Source organism: Ictidomys tridecemlineatus, chromosome 10, assembly GCF_052094955.1.
Source record: "Ictidomys tridecemlineatus isolate mIctTri1 chromosome 10, mIctTri1.hap1, whole genome shotgun sequence".
Lineage (NCBI taxonomy): Eukaryota > Metazoa > Chordata > Mammalia > Rodentia > Sciuridae > Ictidomys > Ictidomys tridecemlineatus.
Genome location: NC_135486.1, coordinates 46,985,659 through 47,007,830, shown reverse-complemented (window position 1 = coordinate 47,007,830; position 22,172 = coordinate 46,985,659). Strand labels below are relative to the sequence as shown.

The 22,172-nt window shown below is 32.1% G+C and overlaps 1 protein-coding gene across 6 annotated transcripts in view; it reads right to left on the bottom strand.

Moving 5' to 3' along the window:
- Positions 1 to 22,172, bottom strand: part of Mark1 (microtubule affinity regulating kinase 1) — a 128,120-nt gene that overhangs the window by 21,164 nt on the left and 84,784 nt on the right. For 3 of the 6 annotated variants that reach the window (XM_078022847.1, XM_078022848.1, XM_078022849.1), the window contains exons 4-10: positions 21,408 to 21,456; positions 20,092 to 20,157; positions 16,380 to 16,450; positions 11,721 to 11,777; positions 9,380 to 9,616; positions 9,172 to 9,291; positions 747 to 846 (exon numbers count right to left, since the gene is read on the bottom strand). In XM_078022847.1, the coding sequence (XP_077878973.1) occupies positions 747 to 846; positions 9,172 to 9,291; positions 9,380 to 9,616; positions 11,721 to 11,777; positions 16,380 to 16,450; positions 20,092 to 20,157; positions 21,408 to 21,456 (700 nt within the window). Of the gene's footprint in view, positions 1 to 746; positions 8,362 to 9,171; positions 9,292 to 9,379; positions 9,617 to 11,720; positions 11,778 to 16,379; positions 16,451 to 20,091; positions 20,158 to 21,407; positions 21,485 to 22,172 lie in introns of those variants that run through there. The other 3 variants (XM_078022850.1, XM_078022851.1, XR_013426563.1) reach the window with 3 other exon arrangements.

Sequence of the window (22,172 nt, the reverse complement as noted above, 5' to 3'; positions counted from 1 at the left end):
CACTCCATACAAAATCCCTCTTCTTTGGCTCTTTCTATCTGTCTCTCTCAATGCATCCCCAGCTACTCATGGAGTGATCTCTCTCATCTCTTAACAATTTCTGCTTTGGAGAACAAATTCTTCTGTGGAGGGCTTGAATTCCATGATGGTTCTGATTAGGATCTTAGTGCTCTCCCCTGCCACTTTGCCTTTCAGTCAGATAAAAGCCTAGTTGAGATGACTCCTGTGAGTTTCTGATGGCTTTGGATAGGGATAGAGAAACAAAGGAAGTGATTTTGGAAGCAGAGTGATGGTTGAGTGTGGGCAGACAGCAGGACCAGGGCAGAGGGCCAGTGGACTCTGCTAAGAAAGTGGAAAACAAAAGGTGAGCTGAAGAGTTCATTCCCTTTATTTGAGTGCTTTTAGAGTTTTGGTAAAAGTACATGCTGTGTTTGCTGATACTTATCAGTCTGATCAGTGCTGATAGTTGCATCAGTCAGCCCTCCTGTGAGAGACTGACAAAGGAAAAAAGTAGGTTTATCTACATGATTTTAACTTTTATGTTAAAGTTGACAACAATTAACTCAGACCATAATATATATGAGAACAAACTAAGGAGCCTGTAATTTTTTATGTATAGTGTTTATCATTAAGATGATAAATATTTTTCTAATAAAAATTGCTTCCTAGTTTTAAACTCTATTTTATAGACTAAAGACTCTTATTATGGCTTACTATATCACATCTTACAATATTTAAATACTTACCTATCCTTTTTGTATCATTGAAGTCTGGTTCAGGCTCAGTATATGGCTTTAATTCTTCTTCTTCATGACCAACATTCATCCATCGATCTTTCATTATTTGCTAGGAAATAAACTCTATGTTAAGTTTGGTCACTTGAAACATTCAATGAGTTATTTTAGCAAATGTGAAATTTACTGGTTTACTCAACAAGAATCATGTAACATTTTCAAATAAAGTTATTGCGTATAGTTTGATTACCAGTTCAATAAAAGGTATGGAACTTTGGAACCCACATACAGTATCTTAAGACAACTGTGACTGTCATCCCACATACTTACCAAATATAATGATTCAAAATAACTTTTCTTCCATATTCATTTAAAAAGAATATTTTCAAATTTGAAGGTCTTAAGAACCTCCCAACTTTAATCTTTTCTTCATATTTATAATTTAAAGATTACTGAAAAGATTTTAATTTTTGTCTGGTCTTCTACCAAATATATACCTGTGTTTAAAAATCAGCACTTATTAAGATATTAAGAAAGGAGAGGGTTAGTTAGTAAAGATAACTCCAAGAGAATATGGAAAGAATTTGAATCTAGAGTTATAAATTAGGTGAAAATCAGGGTGAAGACAGGTATTGATGCAAACTACCACAGGTAGATTTAAGCTGAGGCTGCAGAACAACCATCAGTCCTGGCTGTTAAGACAACCTAATGGGGGCAACCTGTGGAATGGGAACAAACATTTGCAAACCATTTGTTGGTTAAGTGGTTAATATCCAAAAGGACTCCTACAACTCAATAAGGTAAAAATAAATAATTTAAGAAAGATCAAAGAAAATGCATAGACATTTCTCCAAAGAAGACATACAAATGGCCAACAATAGGAAAATGCTTACATGAAATACTAATAATCAGGAAAAATCAAAACCACAATGAAATATCTGAAATCCTTTAGGCTGCCCACTATAAAAAAACCCCTAAGTATAATAATTGTTGGCAAATATGTGAGGAAACTGGAATCCTTGAACAATGCTGATGGGATTATAAAATGGGACTACATCTATGTAAAATAGTATTAAGTTTCCTCAGGACATGAATAGAACTACCACATGATCCAGTAATCCCATTTCTTGGATATTTATCCAAAAGAACTACAACAGAGTATCCAAGAAATATTTTCACATCTGTGTTCACTGTAGCATTATTCACAATACCAAGATGTGGTAGCAACCTAAATGACCACTGACAGATGAATGGATACAGAAAATGTGCTGTATATATGCAATGGAATATTATTCAGCCTTATAAAAGAAATTCTGTCACATCCTACAACTTGGATGAACCTTGGGAACATTAAGTAAAATGCTTGACAACCACAGAAAGATAAATACTGCATGATTCCACTTAGATGAGACATCTAGAACAGTCAAACTCCCAGAAGCAGAAAGCAGAATGGTGGTTACTAGAGACTGAAGGAGAAGAACATGCTAGAGCTAGCTGTTCAATGGGTTTAGAGTTTTAGCCACAGGATAGAAAAGTTCTGGAGATCTTGTACAAGAGTGATAGTTAACCAAATTATAATTATAAAAAGAAATGGTTAAGAAGGCATGTTAAGCCAGGCACAGTGGTGCACGCCTGTAATCCCAGCTGCTTGGGAAGCTGAGGCAGGAGGATTGTTAGTTCAAAGAGAGCCTCAGCAAAAAAGTGAGGCACTAAGCAATTCAGTCAGACTCCGTCTCTAAATAAAATACTAAATAGGGTTGGGGATGTGGCTCAGAGGCCGAATGCCCCTGAGTTCAATCCCTGGTACCAAAAAAGAAAAAAAGGCATGTTTATGCTATTTTTAAAAAAATGTTGCCCTTTTATTCATTTTTAAAATTTATTTCGTGGTGATGGGACTGAATCCAGGGCCTTCCACCCACTAAGCAAGTGCTGTACCACTAACCTACATCCCTAGGACTGCCCCCAAAAGAAAAACCTAGTGGGTAAATTACCACATTCACAGCCAAGCAATAGAAAAACTGGGAGCTAGAGATCCATGATAAAATCATTATGCAGATGATGGAAAACCTCACCTTCAGCATTTAAAGACAAACAAATCTGAATAATTCTGTATTAATTTTTAAAATGGTTAACTTTTTATTATTACAGAATTCTATGCTTTCATTGTAGGTGTTGTATATTAGTTTTTTTTCAAGCCCTGTAAAATATATTCTCCAACTCTATACTTTATTTGCCAAGAGTCTACTAATTAGAAAAATAACTTTCTCTTTTTATGGCTGACTCCTTGAGTGCCTAGATATTTCCCCTTGTTTATATTAATATTTACCCAAAGTCAAGTACCAGAAGACAAAAACAAGCAGATTTTTTTACAACCACTCTGACCAATGGTTATAAAAAATGGTTATAAAAATAACTTAAGTATATCATCCAATAAATTAAATAAAAGCAAATCTACTACAAATTTTAAAATAATAGTGATATTATGTAAGGTTTTTTTTTTTTTAATTTTATTTTAGTTCTAAGGAGTAAACCCAGGGGCACTTAACCACTGAGCCATATCCCCAGCCCTTTTTATTATTTTTTGTTTTAAGACAGGGCTTCACTAAGCTGCTGAGGCTGGCTTTGAACTTGTGATCCTCCTGCCTCAGCCTCCTGAGTTGCTGGGATGGCAGGAGTGCACCAGCACACCTGGCCCATGTAAACTTTTAGTGATTATTCATCAGTAAAATTGTTAGGGAGGTTGCATTCCAAAAGAAAAAATAAGGACAAAGCAGAGCTGCAAATTTCTGCCACATAATTTCCTCCTTTCTGTTCCTCATTCCTTCCCTCTCTAACAGTATATGTGACAGAAGCCTAGGCTAGAGTCATTAGTAGCATTTATAGAAATAAAATATTATAGTCTGCAGAATTTCCTAAATTAGAAGATGAAGACATGTCTTTCCTTTATCTATGGTTTTGCTTTCCATGGCCTTATAGTATCTTTTTTGGCACAAATGTTTGTTGTGTTTGAAGAAGGTAGTTCAAATAAAATGAGGATGCTAAAGAGCCATGGGTAAGATAGAATGCAGAGATTCTAGCAGCTGGATGACACTTTAGGAAGCTGTGAAAATGTTCGGGAGGGAGACAACAGAGGGCTCATCTGGATATATGGAAATGGAAGAAAGAAAACAGATTCATCTCAAGACCTTAATGACAAAATTTGTTTGGGTATTAATGAAAAGGGCCAATCCAAGAGAGCTCCGAAGATTTTAACTCAAGGGCCTGCAAATTAGGGTTTCTATGAATTAAATAAGAACTATATAGGAGACAGCAGATCTGACAGTTGGAATACAGGCAACTTAAAGCAAAATGAAGATAATTCAAATGTTCTGATGTCTTTATCTGTTTACTTGATACTCATCATACTCATATGTCCATGTTAGGAAAAAAATACACATACCTAGACCAATGTTGAAAGTGTGTATGTGTGTGTGTATACTGGTAAGTGCTATTTCTCTTACTCAGGAAAGAAGATTTACTCATAAAATCTAAAAATATTTTAATATACAATATTCATCTATTCAAAGTTGTGCTATTAACATCAAGTTCTTACAAAAGACCAAAATGTGCTGGAGTTTTCTGGGAAGGAATCATAAAGATGTAGGAAGTGAACTTACTCAAGATATAAGTAGTATTTGAACTGGTAGAAAGTTAAGGCAGAAAGATGTGAACAGTAGTGAGGAAACTTCCCTTTGACTTGGAACAAAGATAATATGCAATGAAAGAGTGGAAGATACAGTTAGTATCTTCTGATGATCAACTGAAAGTTGATTTGAAAGGCCAATGAAGAAATGCTACATTTTATTAACAAAGAAGATAAACCACATTTTAGAAAAAATACAAGAAAAAGAGTAATAGGCAGTGACACAGAAGAAGCAGTGACCTGACCACCCTCACATGAAAGAGATATGAGGCAACACTGAGCCAGGAAAAAGAGAAACTCAGTGATTAGGAAAGACAACTGGGCAGCCATGAGAGAATCAGCAAAGTTTAGGTCTCCTTCCTGTTACTCTAGTCAATGGGAATTGCCAAGAGTCTACTTAGCAGTGTGTCTCACCACAGTCGTACTTCAAAGCAGAATAAAAATAAACTGAGGATGGAAGGTAAAGACAAGAAGGAGAAGATATGCCTAAAGAAATAATAAATTTAATAAATTTTTAAGCAGAGGATCTTTTCTAAGAATAAGGCACAAAAAGAAATAAAATAGGGATATATGAAAGAAAAGAGAGACAAAAAAGTACCTGTCATTAGTTGCATGAAACTCAGTCCTATACAAAATCCTTTTATGGCAAACACAAGAATTAATGTTAAAAGCTGAGGAAGAAATGTCTTCAGGATCTGGAGGTACTGTGTGACAGAGAAGCCATGAAACCCTAATCTGGGTGGATTTAGGCAAGGTAAAAAAGAACTAGGCCAACAAAGTGTACTAGACATAGGAACCAGTTGGATAAATTAATCCACTTCAGATTTCATTTCAGATACCTCATGAGAAATAAAGAGGACAAACACAATTGCAAACTTAACAAAAGAAAGCTTACTCTCCCATCACTGCCAATGAACAGATATGGCTACTTGCTGACTGTGTAGAGTAAATACTAAGAAAATAATTGCTTCAGATGAATTATAAAGAATTAGAATAATTAACTATGGTGAACATTTAAAAATAGTACAATTTAGGGTGGTCAGTATAATAATTTTACTTAAATTATTAAAATCTTTGTATTTGTACTTAGATAGCTTTCTTTTTTCTAAAAAAAGAATAATTATTATTCTTTTTGCTTTACTGTCACTTGTACTGCATGGACATAAACAAGATTATTTTAGCAGCTCCTGAAGAAAGTGTTGAAAGTCAAAATATATACTTCTCGAGGGAAGGCCAAAGATGACACAAAGAAAGCATTAAGAGGAATGGTACTTGAGGATCACATTTTGTATTATTTGAAAAGTAGTAAAGTCTATCGTGGCTAAGAATTGTAAAAATGAGAGCTGGGGAGTGCTAGAGTTCCTTCCTAGGATGCCAAAACATCCTAGCACTGCTGCTACAACAAAATCCACAGCACTGCTACTACAACAAAAACTAGAAAAATGAATAAACACAAACATAGAGAGAAGGGAAAGGAGAAAAGCTTTTTTGTTTCCTTCTAATAGATAAATCTAGACACATTGATATCCAGTAAACCAAAGATGGGGAGATCCCACTACACAATATAAAACACAAATCCTTTTAGAATCATGTGTGATACAGTTTCCTACCAATATTAGGGCAAACAGGAAGAGTTAACAGCATTTACACATGCCACCTAAAAAGCTCTACAACTGTTTAGGTCTAGAAACAACTGTTGGTCAAACAAGTAGAATGTGAAACTAATTTCATTATTTTCATAAAGTATAAATATAGTATTTAACTTACAAATCCTTAAGAAACATTTTAATAATATGTGGTTATATCTGGTAAAGAAAAGAAAGGAATGCAAGCTAAATAAGAAGTTTAGTAAAACAATAAACAAGATTCCCTAAATTAAATTTCAGTGTTAGCAAAGCACATAAGAAAGACTAGAAGTTACTCTAAAATCAATAATTCATGATAGTTGTGTGACACTGAAGAGAAACAAATGAAATTCCATTTTTTAAAATATGAGAATTAGCAAGGGCAATATTTCATCTTAAAAGCTACAAGGCTAGTACAAATCTATAAGGCAATTAACAGATTCTTAGATGAATAGTTAAGAGACATTAAAGAGGTTATATGTGAAAAAGCACAGTCAACCTATTAATTAAAAATATAGAGCTTTATCACTAATAAAAGAAACACAAATTAAAGCAATTTATAAAGCAATTATAACAAATTACACAAAGATATCATACTCTAGAACTCATTATATTCAACACTGGATCAAGCAGTGGAGAACAGGCATATTCAAAAGCCTTGAGTCACACACTTCTTTTCAGCAAAGATATATGAGAGCTATCAGATCACTTAGACCCTTGACCCAGTGATTCCACTCTGGAGACTTTATCTAAGTATATATCTCAACAGGAAAAATAAGTACACCATATTATTTTTAGCAAAAGTAATGGAAACAACTCAAATGTGCAACAAGCAGGGAATGGTTAAATAAATTATGATAGGTAACCCAAGGAGAACCAAAGGACACAGCTAATTAAAAGGAAGGAGCTCATTCCTGCAATAAAGCAAAAAAGAACATTCTCAAAATTTTAAAGCTAAAAAAAGAAAAAAAAAAGGAATGACATGGAAACACTACTTCTGGATAAAAAGTTATGTATACACATCAAAGATAAGTGTTTTGAAAATAGATTTTTAAAAACAGGTTACAGATTTTCACTATAAAGCTGATAATAAAGTTTGTATTAAAATAAAAATAGACTAATATAATGTTTTAAGTCATTGATATTCCCAAGGTTTGGTGACAGTTTCTCTAGGAAATCTCTTTGGGGAACTGTGAAGCAGACCAGCCTCTGTATAGTGAAACCTGCACTATTATGATAATATTTTCAATGTGAACACATGGTTCTGTAGTTGAAAAACTTAGTTTTGGTAAGTTGGAATGGAAGGTTCCAGGCTCTACTCAAATGTGTCAAACTTGAACTTTAGAAGATTGAATGTTTTAATAATAATAATTATAATTTGTCATTTAAATTGAATTCAAATAAATCTAATAGTTTAAATCCTCAGCAATTTAATGTTATGGGTAAAAGACTAAAATATTTGGCTACTGTAAAATTTTTTAGAGAGAGAGAGAGAGAATTTTTTTAATATTTATTTTTTAGTTTTCGGTGGACACAACATCTTTATTTTATTTGTATGTGGTGCTCCAACCCAGCTCCCTGGGCATGCCAGGTGAGCACGTTACCACTCAAGCCACATCCCCAGCCCTAAAATTAATCATCTTTAAGACATAAGTACATCTTATAATTGTCCACAGAGATTTGTAAGATCTACTCTCCCCAAATAAGTTTTGTATGTTCTTTTCATTCTGCTTATTGACTGAGCTGCTGCTTGAACTTTGGATATTTTTGATAAGTGACACTCAGGTAAAGTGGGTTCCTGTGATAAAAGAGGATCATGAGGTAAGAATAGGAAGATCAATGTCCTCTAAATTTCTTGAATTTTAGAACCAATAGAGTGTTAACAATTCTAATTTTTAATTACTTCATGTTATTGTCTATGAATAATGGTTATAGGTAGGTTAGAAAAAGCAGTGATATAAAAATGGGCCTTTTTACTGTATATGTTCTCCATTAAAATATCACTAATATATCCTTTTACCCATAAAGGAAAAAAAACACAAAAATCTTAAGCTTAGAACTAATCAAATTTAAACAAATAATTCAGTAAAAAATAACTGATAACTGATCCACTGACACAAAGCATTTAGAATAATTTCCCAATGGAAGTGACCATCCCTTAACTTCCATCAAAACATATTGTATCTTTTTGTGAAAAATATTTGTGGAAATAGAATTACAAAGCCCAAACTAACCTGAGAGCTCTGTACACAGGGATGGCTCACTATAAGGCTGCCTCCTAACCAGCATGGAGTCCGTGCCAGAAAGCCCCATTGCTACACTAAAAAAGTACAGTTTAAATGAGGTTAATTCTCTGAATTTTCTACCCTTCCAATTAAGACAAATAAAAGAAGACAAAAAGCACAAGTGAATAATAATGCATGCTGAATCTCTGCAATTATATTAAGTACAGGCCAAAATTTCACTCTTAAAAACAGATGGGCAAAATACTTAAGAAGTAAGTTATTCTAATTGCAGGATCAGAAGGAAAAATGATTAGACATTTTGGTTATGCAAATCTCTGATATTATTTGGCTGTAACATACTTATTAGTAACACGTATAATAAAACATATAAAATGTATGTACACAACAGCAGTGTGTCAAAAAATGAAAATAACTGCTTCTAATATGTCCTACTTAGGTATTAGTAAATTTACTAATACATAGAAAATTAATGTTTCTATTAAATTTTTAATATCACATACTATTTTCAGAAAGAGCCATGAAGTAGACACTGGAATTTTCACAATCTTCTTTCATCACTGTTTTATTGAGTCCTTACTGAAAACAAGGCTTCTGTTTTGGACCAAGTGGCTTCTGACATAGGCTGTTTTCTTTTTTTCTCTAACTAAAAGTCAATTTTATCCCCATTTTTATTTCGTTTTAATACTTCATTGGAAAATCAAAAAGAAATAGTCTTTAGAAAAACCTACAACAACAAATTCTGAATAATCAAATCACTTTCTCTACCTTAAACAAAAGACAAACTAAATAACTTGGCAATTTTCTAAAGAAAATGCCGGTGTTCTTTGGTTCCTGAAACATCTTAACTTTTAAACTTTATATCTGGAGCACAAAACTTCACTCACTTCCAAGCTGCCTCTCTTTATTGGATTCAGCACTAATAATTTCTTCAGAAGATTTTCACAGTCTGTGGACATGTAGAAGGGGATACGGTACTTCCCTCGCAAGACTCGCTCCCGCAGTTCCTTAAAAACATGAAAAAAAGTACTTACAACTAGCTTTTAAAATTATTGGTATGGGGATAAAAACATAAACATCAAATTCAGCCGATACCTTTAAATTCTGGCCATCGAAAGGCAAGGAACCACTGACTAATGTATACAGAATGACGCCAAGACTCCAAACGTCCACCTCGGGCCCGTCATACTTCTTTCCTTGGAAAAGCTCAGGAGCGGCATAGGGTGGGCTTCCACAAAATGTGTCCAATTTGTTCCCGACTGTGAATTCATTACTAAAACCAAAGTCAGCAATTTTAATATTCATATCAGCATCAAGGAGAAGATTTTCAGCCTAAGAGGAAAATAATAAAAAGCACAATGTAAAAAGCATATATGAAATAAAAATCTACATACTTGTTTCAGATCCTAGACTTATTTCTTGCCTCTCATTTTAAAATACCAAATTTAGAAGCCCAGTATGACATACCAATACAACATCTATGTAAGACTGAATTTCAACACCAGAAAAGGAAAGCTTTCATTTACACGCACATATGTAACAATTTAAGAAAGGTTATTTAAGACCCATTTTCTCCTTTATGGTTAAGAAACATTACAGAACTATACCTCAGTAGGATGTATTCTAAAGTAAAATCCTATTCTACCTGGGACTTCAACCAAGTTTACCCAGAGGAGCTCTAATTTAACAGGGTGCCCTTGGTTGATGCAAGGTTCAAGGTCATATTACAAATCTACTAGCCAAGGGTTCTGTGACTAGTTTATTCATTCCTTTGTCCTTTCTTCTAGAATACTTCCTCAATAAAGTAGTAGTTAAGAGAAACAAAACACAATCATACAGCCTCCCTAGGCTGGTTTCCTAAAATCTGATCACAGAATCATTCAAAGACAAAATTTTAAATGTGCCTTTTGTAAATGTAAGCAATTCATTAAAGGACTTGCTTTTATACATATTTCATTTCAAACTCTGAGTTTCAATTGATGAACAGGCTAACAAAGTTAGAGGTTATCTTGTAGGTATGTTTTATCAGATTCCAAAACAGTAAAATTTGGCCAAAATGAAAATCAGAGACACTTCTGCTCTACCTCTGGAGGCTCCAACAGGCATCATCACCAGGCACTCTACCTATCATATATCTGTTCCCTGCCTCACATTCCTTTTTCTTTTCCTTTCACATCCCTTCTTCTTTTCCTTATTTTATGGTATACTAGAGCTTGGGACATTGTTTTGGAAAATGGAAATATGCCTCACACTCAAAATAGGGAATTAAAAATGTGGTATCACTTTTGATATAAATATTACAAAACAAATACATTTGAGAGATTTATATGAGATCCTAACAATTATGGACTGTGTAAAAAAAAAATGAAGTTCTGATGTAAGGGTCTGGTCAGTGTATGTTTCTGAGGCTGTCTGTGAGCAAGCCGAACCTTCTTTACTCTCCCTTGAACTGTCTGGATGGATATTAAAGTACCCATTCTGCCTCAGATGAGAGCTGCAAGGGGTTCCAAGCTCTCTTATTAGAAACAACTGGGAAAATTCTCTCCACTGGACTGGAGAGAAAACATCAATGGTGTTAAACAAGATTTTTTGGCAAAATTTTTTTTTCCATGTAAGAAATGAGATGATAAGCTGAGAGTCAAACATAAAAGCGAGGGAACAATCTTTTCTTTCTTTGTGAAAGTGATTTCCCCTTGAACTATCTGAGAGAGGAAAGTGAGAAACAGAAACATTTGGAGCAGTAGAAAGTCTGTGAGCTCAGAGAAATGGAGCCAAAAAACAAGTTAACAATTTTAACAACCGTTTAAAAAAGTATATTCAAATATATCCCAAACTGGTACTAGTAATTGATAAAGGCAATGGAAAAAGAAGTGAAAAATAAAAATAAACTCCTAGATAAAGAGATAAAGAACAATGCAAAATAGATTTGGAAGAATGAAGAAAAGAAGAAAAAAACTAAAATATTTTAGCTCAGAGAATCTACTTTAATTTTCTTTTGAAACCTAGTTGGCCACCATCATTTCTTGATTTTTCATATATTTTAATGTTCATAAAAACATTTGGAAGCTTTCCTTATTTTGAGCTTTAATGCAGAGAATGGACATTAAAGCTATATAGGTAAACATGGATTTGTACTTTGACCTTGCCTCTGTCTGAATGAGACCTCAGGCTTTTTTGTTGGGGACAGAGTTTTGCGTTTATCTATTTAAAACAAGCTAATCAAAGGTGAATAATATCCTCTAGTCTCTGAGCTAAGTAACTTCATATCCATATTTTTCTTCATTTGCTCATGGATCCTTTCATAAAATTATCATGAGAATTATATAAAACTACCTGCATAGCACTTAGAACTGTTAGGTAATCAAAGAGTCAGCTCCAAATTTATTATTAAATATCTGCTAATCAAGATTTTTTTGTTATAAAATCAGATGCTTACCTTAAGATCACGGTGAACAATGCACTTTTGATGGCAATACTGTACGGCAGACACAATCTGAAATAAACATTTGAATAAGAGTCAAAATTATTTTATGGTAAAGACACTCTGATTTTTCCACAATCACCACCTCCAATTTAAATAAATTACTACCTCAGATTTCAAAGTGATAGTCATTTCACTATTCCTTTAGTTAAGAAAACTATGCAGATTTAAGTGATAAAACGAAAATGGGGGAATATAATATTGTCTTACTAATACATACTAAAATATTTTTTGTCAGAGTCCATGAAGGTTTTGTCTGATTACATGACTGAATGTGTATAATTTGTATTTTTGGCCAAACAGTTTATTACAGTGTTGAAATAAGTACTTTAACACACATGAATTAGTATTATCTGGCTAGAGTTAAAAAACAAATCTTTGATGTTAGGAATAACATCAATGTGTTCTAGGCATGTTTCCTCAATTTGTTAAGACCTTTTAAATGAAGTATTTAGTAATATCTTATATTTACCTGTTTAAACATAAATAGAAAAAAATTTTGAGCCCTAAAAACACCCAGTTATCAAAATGAAAATGAAATTTAATCTTACACCTCTCACTAATTCAGAAAAGCAAAGAATTTTACACTTATAATTACGTTTGGTATGTCGCCATAATTTTTAACCATTACAATATCTCTTTGGTGACAAGGACTAAACAGGGAAGACAGTTTAAACAAGTTTAAAGGCTAAAATATAAAGTGAGAAGTAGATTATAAACAATTTTATGACAGTTCTTTACTACGCAAAACAAGGAAATGGGAAGACTGATAACAATGAAAAGGCTATTTTGTATTGTATCTGATGTATAAGGCAATGACCATTTTAATGCACAGCAGAAAATTCAATTCTGTGGATTCATTTAAATGAAAACACAGTTTGAATGCTGAAAATTGGTTAGTTATTACAAACGGAGAAAGAAGTGAGATTTTTTAAAGTCTAAAGGTGATGTGAAATATGATCAGACTAATAGGAATATGGGTGAAAAAAGGAACTTCAAAGTAGAGTGAAACTGATATTTTGGTATTAGAAAATAATTCTAATGTGTATTGAAATGGTTCAAAGACAGAGAAGACATGAATCCAAAACAAAATAATCAACATAAAATGAATAATATATAATTCATTTGAATTCATTTGATTCAACAGTTTATTGAGTACCTGCTATGTGCAAGAAAATGTGCTGGTTGCTAGGGGAACACAAAAATGAACACTACATGAACTCTGCTCTTAAGAAGCTTATAATCTGACTGAAAAGGAAAAACACGTACGTGAGTAACTGTAATACAAGATAACATCATAAAAGCAGTAGAAAATAGTGAGAGAATAATAAAAGATACAGAATAATTTCAGTTGGAAATGCTTCCTGGAATAGGTACTACTTGATCTAAGCCATTCTTGAAGGACGAAAATATTTGAAAATATTGAGATTTTGGTATGGGGAAGTAGGGGGGGTAAGGTGGTGAAATGTATTAACGACAAGGGGACACAATGTATTTGAAAAATTGACACAAAAATGATCAGGGTGGGAGTCCAACTTTGATACAGAGGCTGGGAAAAGTCCTTGAATTCCCAAATAAGCAAGTACTATAGAACCACTAAGTTTGGGGCAGGGTGACTATGAATGCTTATGATCATTTAGAAGTTAGAGGCTTTTAAAATACTGTAGAACTTAACAACAAATATTTGTTCTATTAGTCTTTTTAAGCAGTATGCTTCAAGATTCCAACACCCAATTTTCACTAAATTATGTGTGCTGGACATAGGACGCTCTACATTTATATGCATATTTTATTGAATATACCCCATAGGTTATAGTACCAGGCAACTTTGTATCACAGATGACAGAATTTTGCTGATAATGCTATTATCTTTTACAAGTCACACATCTGTAAGATACCGTGAAGATGTGCTGCAAATAATGATTTGGTTATCAAATATAATCAGAAGCCATGCATTTCACGTCAGACAGAATGGTCTTCATGAAAGCAGTTCCACAGGGATATCTGGAATCAAAAATTCTCCACGCCTTTAAGCTTTAAAAATGGAAAGCTAATTAAAGAGAATTCTCTGTATTAAGCATGTATTATCACAAAGAATGACCTCTGAGCTAGCATTCATTCAATGTGGTGGTTCACAGTGTTTCTATGCTTGTGTTACAGGGAACAGTCTCTGCCACAAGAGAAGTTCTGGCTTCTGACTCACAGCAAACTTCTCCATCCACAAACCAGTTTCACTGCATTATTCTGTGGTTAGACTCTTCCATCTCAAAACATTCTGTATCCCATAAACAGTATGTGGGAGCTTCTTGATGATCCTTTTACTATGGACCTTGAAAATGGATTTATAATCAGCCTTGCACTAATCTTAAGGCTACAAATATCAGTGTGTTTTTGGGAAGGTGCAGTGGTTGAGGTTGCTCTGCCATTACTTACAAGTGGGTCAGAAGTTCCTATATTGAAAGCAATACTATTATTTTTTTGTAGCCCCTCAAATTTCAGGAATGCAGAGGTATTCTATCAGTGACAGCTGACAAATGGTCTTAAACTGTCATATACATCTTTGGTGTGTCTCACAGTGGGATGAAAGACATGTATTTGTATATCCTTGCTAAGGTAGTACATCCTTTTACTGCTAAAAAAAAAGTCCATAAAATATAGAAAAAAAATAAAAATAAAAGAAAATCTACTTTTATTGGTTCTTTAGAAGTTCATGTTAAATCCAGAAAGAAAAATAAGCTCCTCAGAAATAAACTTTCCAATTTTGAGGGAACACATATAGATATTAAATACATTTAATATTTACTGCACATGAATAATTTTAAAGAAAATATATTTCATTGTTTTATATTTTAAACAGCATTCATTTGACACAGCTTCAGCAACATGAGGAATATAAATCTGATTTCTAAATAATTCAGACTTTATTCAAAAGACCAAACCAATTTTAGTATTTATTTGATCTGTATTTAAAAAAAAATCTTTTTTCTTTTTTGCAGTGCCAGGGACAGAACCCAAGGCCCTATGTGTGTGCAAGGTATATGAAAATATTTTTGTCCTAACTTCTTATCCTACTTTTGTCCACCAGCCACGATAGTGAGTTTTTTAGAATAGCAGGCATTTTCAACTTCTCTAGTTTCATATAGTACCAAGAATAATTTTCTACATGAGTGTATTCTTCAGTAAAAAAGTGAAATTAGCTGACTAATTTAAAAAGTATAAATAGCAATCATCTTTAAAATATACATTAATATATCAGTGGAAATATTTAACACCAATTGGAATTGACTTGCAGGTCTGCTACTAACTAAAACTACTGTGACTTATAATGAAAGAAGAACAAAAGTGAAGTTTGTAGTGCTTTACTTAAGAGTAAGCTTAGAATTTTGTCCCAGGACAGGAAAGAATTTAACAGCAATGGGCTGAACATAATTTCAGCTTCTTAATGTTGCTTTTCTCATTACTAGTTGCTTTTACCTTTTACCTTCACTTTTTTATATTAATACATCTAGGAATCTATCCTGAAAAAAGGATTACGCATGGCTTTGGTATAAAGCATTTCACCAACTGTGTTTAAAAAGGTAATAATTCTGTAAAATATCAATAATAAAAGTTTCACAAAACAAAGTCACTCCACAATCAATCTGGAGAATGCCATGTCCAGAACAAATAGGTATTGACTTCCCTTGCCCTTGAGGACATCTGAGTGTTTAATATGTTAACATACACATAACTACTCAAGAGACAGATCATATGTGGGCATTCAGTGTTGTCTAAACATACTGATCATAGAACCTCTTTAATTGCACAATCAGTGTTAATGCTTAGAAAAGAGGTATTGAGTCATTTTAAAGGCAAATTTTAAATTGACTGAGGGAAAGTTTAGGATATAATGTTTTCTGCTGAAACTTTACTTTAGTACATTTTATGAATGGTTTACAACTCATTAATTAGTCATTCTATTATAGTTTATTAAGCAGGTTTATTTTAACTACTTGAGTCATAAAAATTAAAAAATAAAAATTCTAGATGGATTCAAATTATTTTTCTTATTTTATCATTTCTGTAACAAGTCATATTGAAGTTGAATTGGAAATATGAATGTCTTACCACAGCCTTCAACCACAGACATCATGATTCCTTCCCTATAAGACTAAATAAAATTAACTATATTCTTTAAATCTATGAGTATTAGATTTTGACACCTTTTATTATAAAAAATAATATAACAACCTCTTTAAATAGTATATTTATATGCTGTAAACATAAAGTTAATAATACTTGATAAGAATTACTGGACATAAGCATGAAAGGATTAAGTGTTTCTTTTCTATCTGAGTCTGGTCTATATTTCCAATACTCAAAGAGTTAACAAGATGAGTTTCACTTACAAAAATTCACTATTTATGACCATATAAAAGTAACTATCTGCAACTATTTTAAATTTAAATTCAGGAAAATAGGCTTTATTTCCATTCTTAAGTATGACAATCATATTTCTTTTAAAATCATACTTTAACAAAAATGCCAGGTACTTTTAAAGTCCAGTTTGTGATACTCTCCACTGTACATCACTGAAAATATTAGCAAAACAAAGTTGAAAACTACTTTCCATACCTGCCTAAATTTTGCACGGGCCTCTTTCTCTTTCATTCTTCCATGGGCAACTAAGTAATCAAACACTTCACCTGAATCAGAAAGGTAAAGCAGACAGTAAAATATATGTAGATTTTTGGTTAACAATATATACAATATCAAGACTTTGCCTTATTTATAAAGAAACTTTTGGCCCACAATTTTCTGCTTATGTCTGTGTAAGTCACAACCTAACACACAAGTAGGAAAAAAAATTTAAAAAGAAAAGGAAAAATCCCATATAGAATTGAGCAGCAATGTATGATTTAACAAAATTCTTTTAAAAATTATAAAACCATAACCAACCAAAATTCATTTTCTGCTTTCAGGTATTATGTAAAAATATAGTCAATTCTTTATTATCCATGCTAATAAAGGGAAGCCACAGCATGAGCAATCAAAAATTATATTTGGCTTTGTATTGGGGCCTCCATTTCAAACAAAATAAAGTCATATTATGTTGGCTTTCTGTTTCTACGCATAATATAGTCTTGGTCAAATTCCATCTCACTACTTAATTACCACACTGACTTCTTTCTTTTCCTTTCGATTTTCTGATTATGCTTTTCTTACTCTACTCATTTATTTTGGTAGCTAACTACAAATTATGAAGAATTAAATAATCCTTGAATATATCTCTATTATCCCCAGAGAACTGCAAACTACTTGAAAAACTTCATAGTATCTGTACTTTATTTGTATCTTCATCTCCATGACAGAATACAAAGTGCATAGGCAACAAATATGTCTTGAAATAATTTGAAAATAACTAGAAGCTAAAGAAAATTTTTGTTGGATCCATTATTCACATGTTCCTAGTTTTTTTTTTTTTCATTTTTCCCTCATCAGTAATAGTTTAGAAAACAAATAATTTTTAATTACAATTTTAAAAAAGTTATCTCAGTGTCAGAGAAAATTTTATTTTATGTCCTTGTAATTTATACTATATAGACATATATAAATATTAAAATTCTGCAAAATGATTTAAAGAGTTCTTGTAAAGTACAGCAGAGTAGTTAAAATTCAAGCTTTAGAATATGACCAATTTTGGCATGAATTCTAAGTAGCTACTAGAAAATATTTAGATTTCTAAACTTTATTAACTGCCTATTCACATGGCTGGTGTGAGAAATAAATGAAATAATGCATGTGCTTGGCACAATGACTGGCATATAGTAAGCACTCAATAAATGATATATTTGTGCCTAGGTATACAAATATATTACATATACGTATATGCAATATCAATCCTAGGATATAAGCAAAATATTAAAAATCAAATATGTAATGGATATGTCAGATGAACTTATATATCTACAATGCTGAACAGCATATTATATCAAGAATACATAAGTGATTAAATGGGATGAGAACAGAGAAATGAATGGATGCTCTAGTTGACTCATCAAAGCAGTTAATTCTAGATATGTGTTAATGTTGTTAATTCCAGTTAACCCATCAAAGTAGTTAATTCTAGATATATAGATTGAGGCTAGAAAAGATGTCCAATTCAAAAATTTGGATTTATTCATAAGTTATTCCGAGATTGCTCATACTTCAGATATTTATGTAACTTAGCTCTTCATTTATCATATACTGTTGGTGTATGATTTGCTTCTTCAACTCTACTGTAATCTTCCTGAGGGCAGAGACTTAAACTTTGCTCATTTGTTTATTCCCAGGACCTAGAATATTACCTGGTAAATGTTTAATAAATATTGTTGGCATGAACAAAAGAAGGAATAAATACACTATTCCAGAGTAGCGCTGACACCTATTTTTTATAGGTTCCTTTGGATTAAATATGCTTCAAAAATCATGAAGGATTTCTCTAATTTCCTAATCACTGAAAATTCATTAGTGAATAAGAATCAAGTAATCAAATCCTGGCAAAGAGGTAGCTGTCTGACTCAGCTCTTGTTCACGCTGAATTTCTAGTGTGCATGTCATATTCAATCTTAAAGTATCTAGATATTTCAGATGAAAAATATTCAGTGTTTTATTTTCCATAGTCACCATGCCATTTATGGATTTAAAGGGCAAGAAAATGATTCTATATTTACTACCAAAGAACCATGATAGTTGTGTTACAGAATCACTGATCAGCAAGAACCAACGAAAAGTTATCACCAGGAATCAGAATTGAATGAGAGACTGGCTGGATTGGGTAGAATGCCAGAACCCATTTCTCTATCCCACTACCTACTGCCCCTCCCAGCTATGCCACTAAAGGAAAGCAGTGATGACCCTGTGAGTTCTGTTCCTCCATCACTCCCTTTTATTAGCACCAATAGAGACTTGACTGTACTTGCCAGTAACAGTTAAATCAGCTCTTCTATTAATATTAACTCAGCCTTGTGGTGGACCTTCACAACCACAGAAAGGTATGCATAGATTTTAATGCCCTATAATTTCTCATTTCAAAGCATGTCTAGCCCCAAACTATTTTTCCTAAAAAAAAAAAAATAGTCTAAATGAACTAAAAATAACATCCCAGGTTCTCATATCTAACTAAAGGATAGAAAAATAAAAATTCACTATGTGATATTTGCAGGTTTATTACTTTTATTATAGATCTGTTTTATGCAAATATGCATGACTATATAAATAATAAATTATAAAAATCCAGTAATAATAAGCATTACTGACCCATATTTTCATGTTAAATTAAAAAAAATCTAGAGCAAAATATTTTCAGAGTGAAAAAGTTTCATAAAAAGCAAATCCACTAAAACATCTAATCTGTATAAATCACTGAAAATGTAATCAAGTATGTTTAATATTTATAGTAAAATTCCTAGAAATTTGAGACCATATAAAAATATATAGTATACATGCTACAGACTAGAGCATCACCATAAAATCTATTAACTTTACAAGTTAAAAGGACTAAATATTAAGTTAAACACTAAGTTTTTCTGTTGAACACAAAAAGTTAAACAACCAAGTAATTTCAGCTATCCTTTCTTTTCCAGTTGCTTAAGTTCTCTAGGTCTTCAAAATGTTTCTTTAGGTACTCTTTGTTTTTACTTGTTAAATGATTTAATTCCATAAATTTTAAATAAATTCCAGAGAAGTCCTAATAATAATAATTTTGAGTCAATGTATTGTTATACGAAGAAAATAAATGGGATTTTCTATTATATCTCAGCACTTAAAAATCTACATATGTATCTTTTCTATCTCCTTGTCAATGCAGTGCTCTAATATAAAATATATAGATTGATACTTATTTAAATTGAAACATTTTATGGATTATTTTGGAAAAGTACATAAATTGAAAAATCTGTCACATGTGAACAGTCAGTGAAATAAACATCTGACCTCAAACATACTTTTACTATAGACTTGATTAAATGTCAGTATTTTCTGTACTGAGATTCTATTTAGAGCCAAGAGTTCCTAATCATATTATAATATATTGTATTTAAATATGCAAATCAAAACAGTCAAAAGATTCCAAAACAAAAAAAGTCCCTAAGTATTTTTTAAATAAGCCAAAACTTCTATTTATAATATAGGACCAAAAGGTCTTGAAAACAAACACTGAATTTTCCTTAAGATTATAATTTAAAGGTATTTTAATAAATTATAGATTGGTTTATAACACTGAAAGCAAATGTCATGCTGAACTGTTAGGTGTTATTAATTCTGTGTCATTAAAGGGAACTTTTCAATCCCCCTCATTTCTTACCCCCACTTGCATACTCCATGACTAAATAGAGAGTCTTCTCAGTTTCTATAACTTCAAACAATTTCACTGTAAAAAAAATTAAAGATATAACTTTATGATTGTTAGCACAGAATGGATATGCTAAGCAAATCTAATGTAACACTAAACAAGTGGAAAATTGGAGTATTTGCTAAAAATGTTTAGTAAACATTTGAAACTACAACTTGAAACTCAAAAAGTCTCTCAAGAGTATTACTCCTACAGAAGAAAAGTATATGCCCAAACTTCTTAAGTGAAAAAAGTTTCTAAGATTAAAAAAAATTACCTTTTCTAATTAAGAGTAAGTTAATAAAAGTGAAATCTTAAAAATCAGAAATATAAAAGTTTAACCAAAGCTTAAAAACAGACTATGTTGTAATGAGGTCTCATAAAAAACTAAGCGAGCTTTGATACAAAAAAAAATCTAAATTTATATGATACTATAAAAGTGTCTGGCAAAAAAAAAAAACTAAATAAGACTTACACAGTTGAAAGTCTTCACCACAAATAATCACAATAGCTATATACAAATAAGATTTCTAAATGCTCAAGAAACAAGTGTATAAAAATAAACAGATTTTTAAATAACAGGGAGGATACCAGGGATTGAACTCAGGGGCACTTGACCCCCGAGTCACATCCCCAGCCCTATTTCATGTTTTTTATTTAGAGACAGTATCTTCCTGAGTTGCTAATGCCTTGCTTGTGCTGAGGCTGGTTTTAAACTCACCATCCTCCTGTCTCAGGCCCTCAAGCTGCTGGGATTATAAGCATGCACTACCATGGTTTTTTACTTTTTACAATTATGTATAATAATATATCTGATCTATAAAATTTTTTTGTAAAGATGGAGAAAATCAGAACTCACAAAAACCAAATCCATTAAAACTGAATGTAAGCATTTCTTTAAAATGCAAAGTTCTTTTGCTTATCATATTTTGATAATATGCACTCAAGTGCATATTATCAAAATATCTGGAATTCATATTTTATAAACATGTAAATGATATGCAATCTCTCTGTACCCAGATTTAGTAAGGAGATAAAAAATATTTGTATGTATTAGCTCCAAGTTATACCAATTATTCTGGTGATAAGCAGAAGACATCAAGATAGTAAAAAACATAATTTGTAATCTTCAGTTAACTTCCTTATCATCTTTTTTTATACAATGTATCACTTTCCCAGGTTATCACTTTTTTTCAGTTTATATAAAGCATCCTTAACATTGGACCTTTTCAAATGCCCTCAAATTAAGGATAATACTTTGTCATTAATTGTATATATAAATTGCATACCTATATTAGGATGATTCAGTATCTTCATTATTCTTACTTCTCGAAACAACTGTTAAAGAAAACAGGTAGATATAGTTCTGTTTAAAAAAAAAAAGACAAGACTCAAGCAGAGAGCCAATTGAAATATTTACTTGAAAAAATTCACCTGCTTACAAGACACTACAACATTCTGGCAATGAGTAGAAACAAGAGATGTCTCTCAGTGCTATCTATGCACAAATGAGCTATGTAACTTAGATTTAACAGATCACTCTCAGAGACTTGGTTTCGAAAAGAATTTTAACTAAGTGAACATAAATGGTTCTGTGCCTGTGTGGTAAGTGAATGCACTATAAGCAATAAAACTAACATTTTTATTCAACGACTCTGTGACTAGGAACAAAAGAAAAATACTGTGGAAATGAAATAAAATGATCCTTCACATGTTCTTTATCCAGAAACAACTTCATTGGGGGTACAACTGTTTAAATATATCTCTTCTGGCTGACCAGACATTTTAATGAAACATTCAGGAGCATTTTTAGGTATACTGTAGAATAATAAGAAAGGATAACAAAATATACTCAGTACTTTATATGAAACTAAAACAAAATGGCAAGAAATTGCTTCTCTATATGGCCCATTTTTCAAAGGTATGACTTGGCATTTTTCCCCTCTCTTCTGTCTTTGCATGTATGTTAGATTCTAAGTCAAGCAATTTGTTCAAGAAAAGAGAATAACCAAGAATTGGTGATACTCCAAAAAGTCTATATTAAGACATATGAG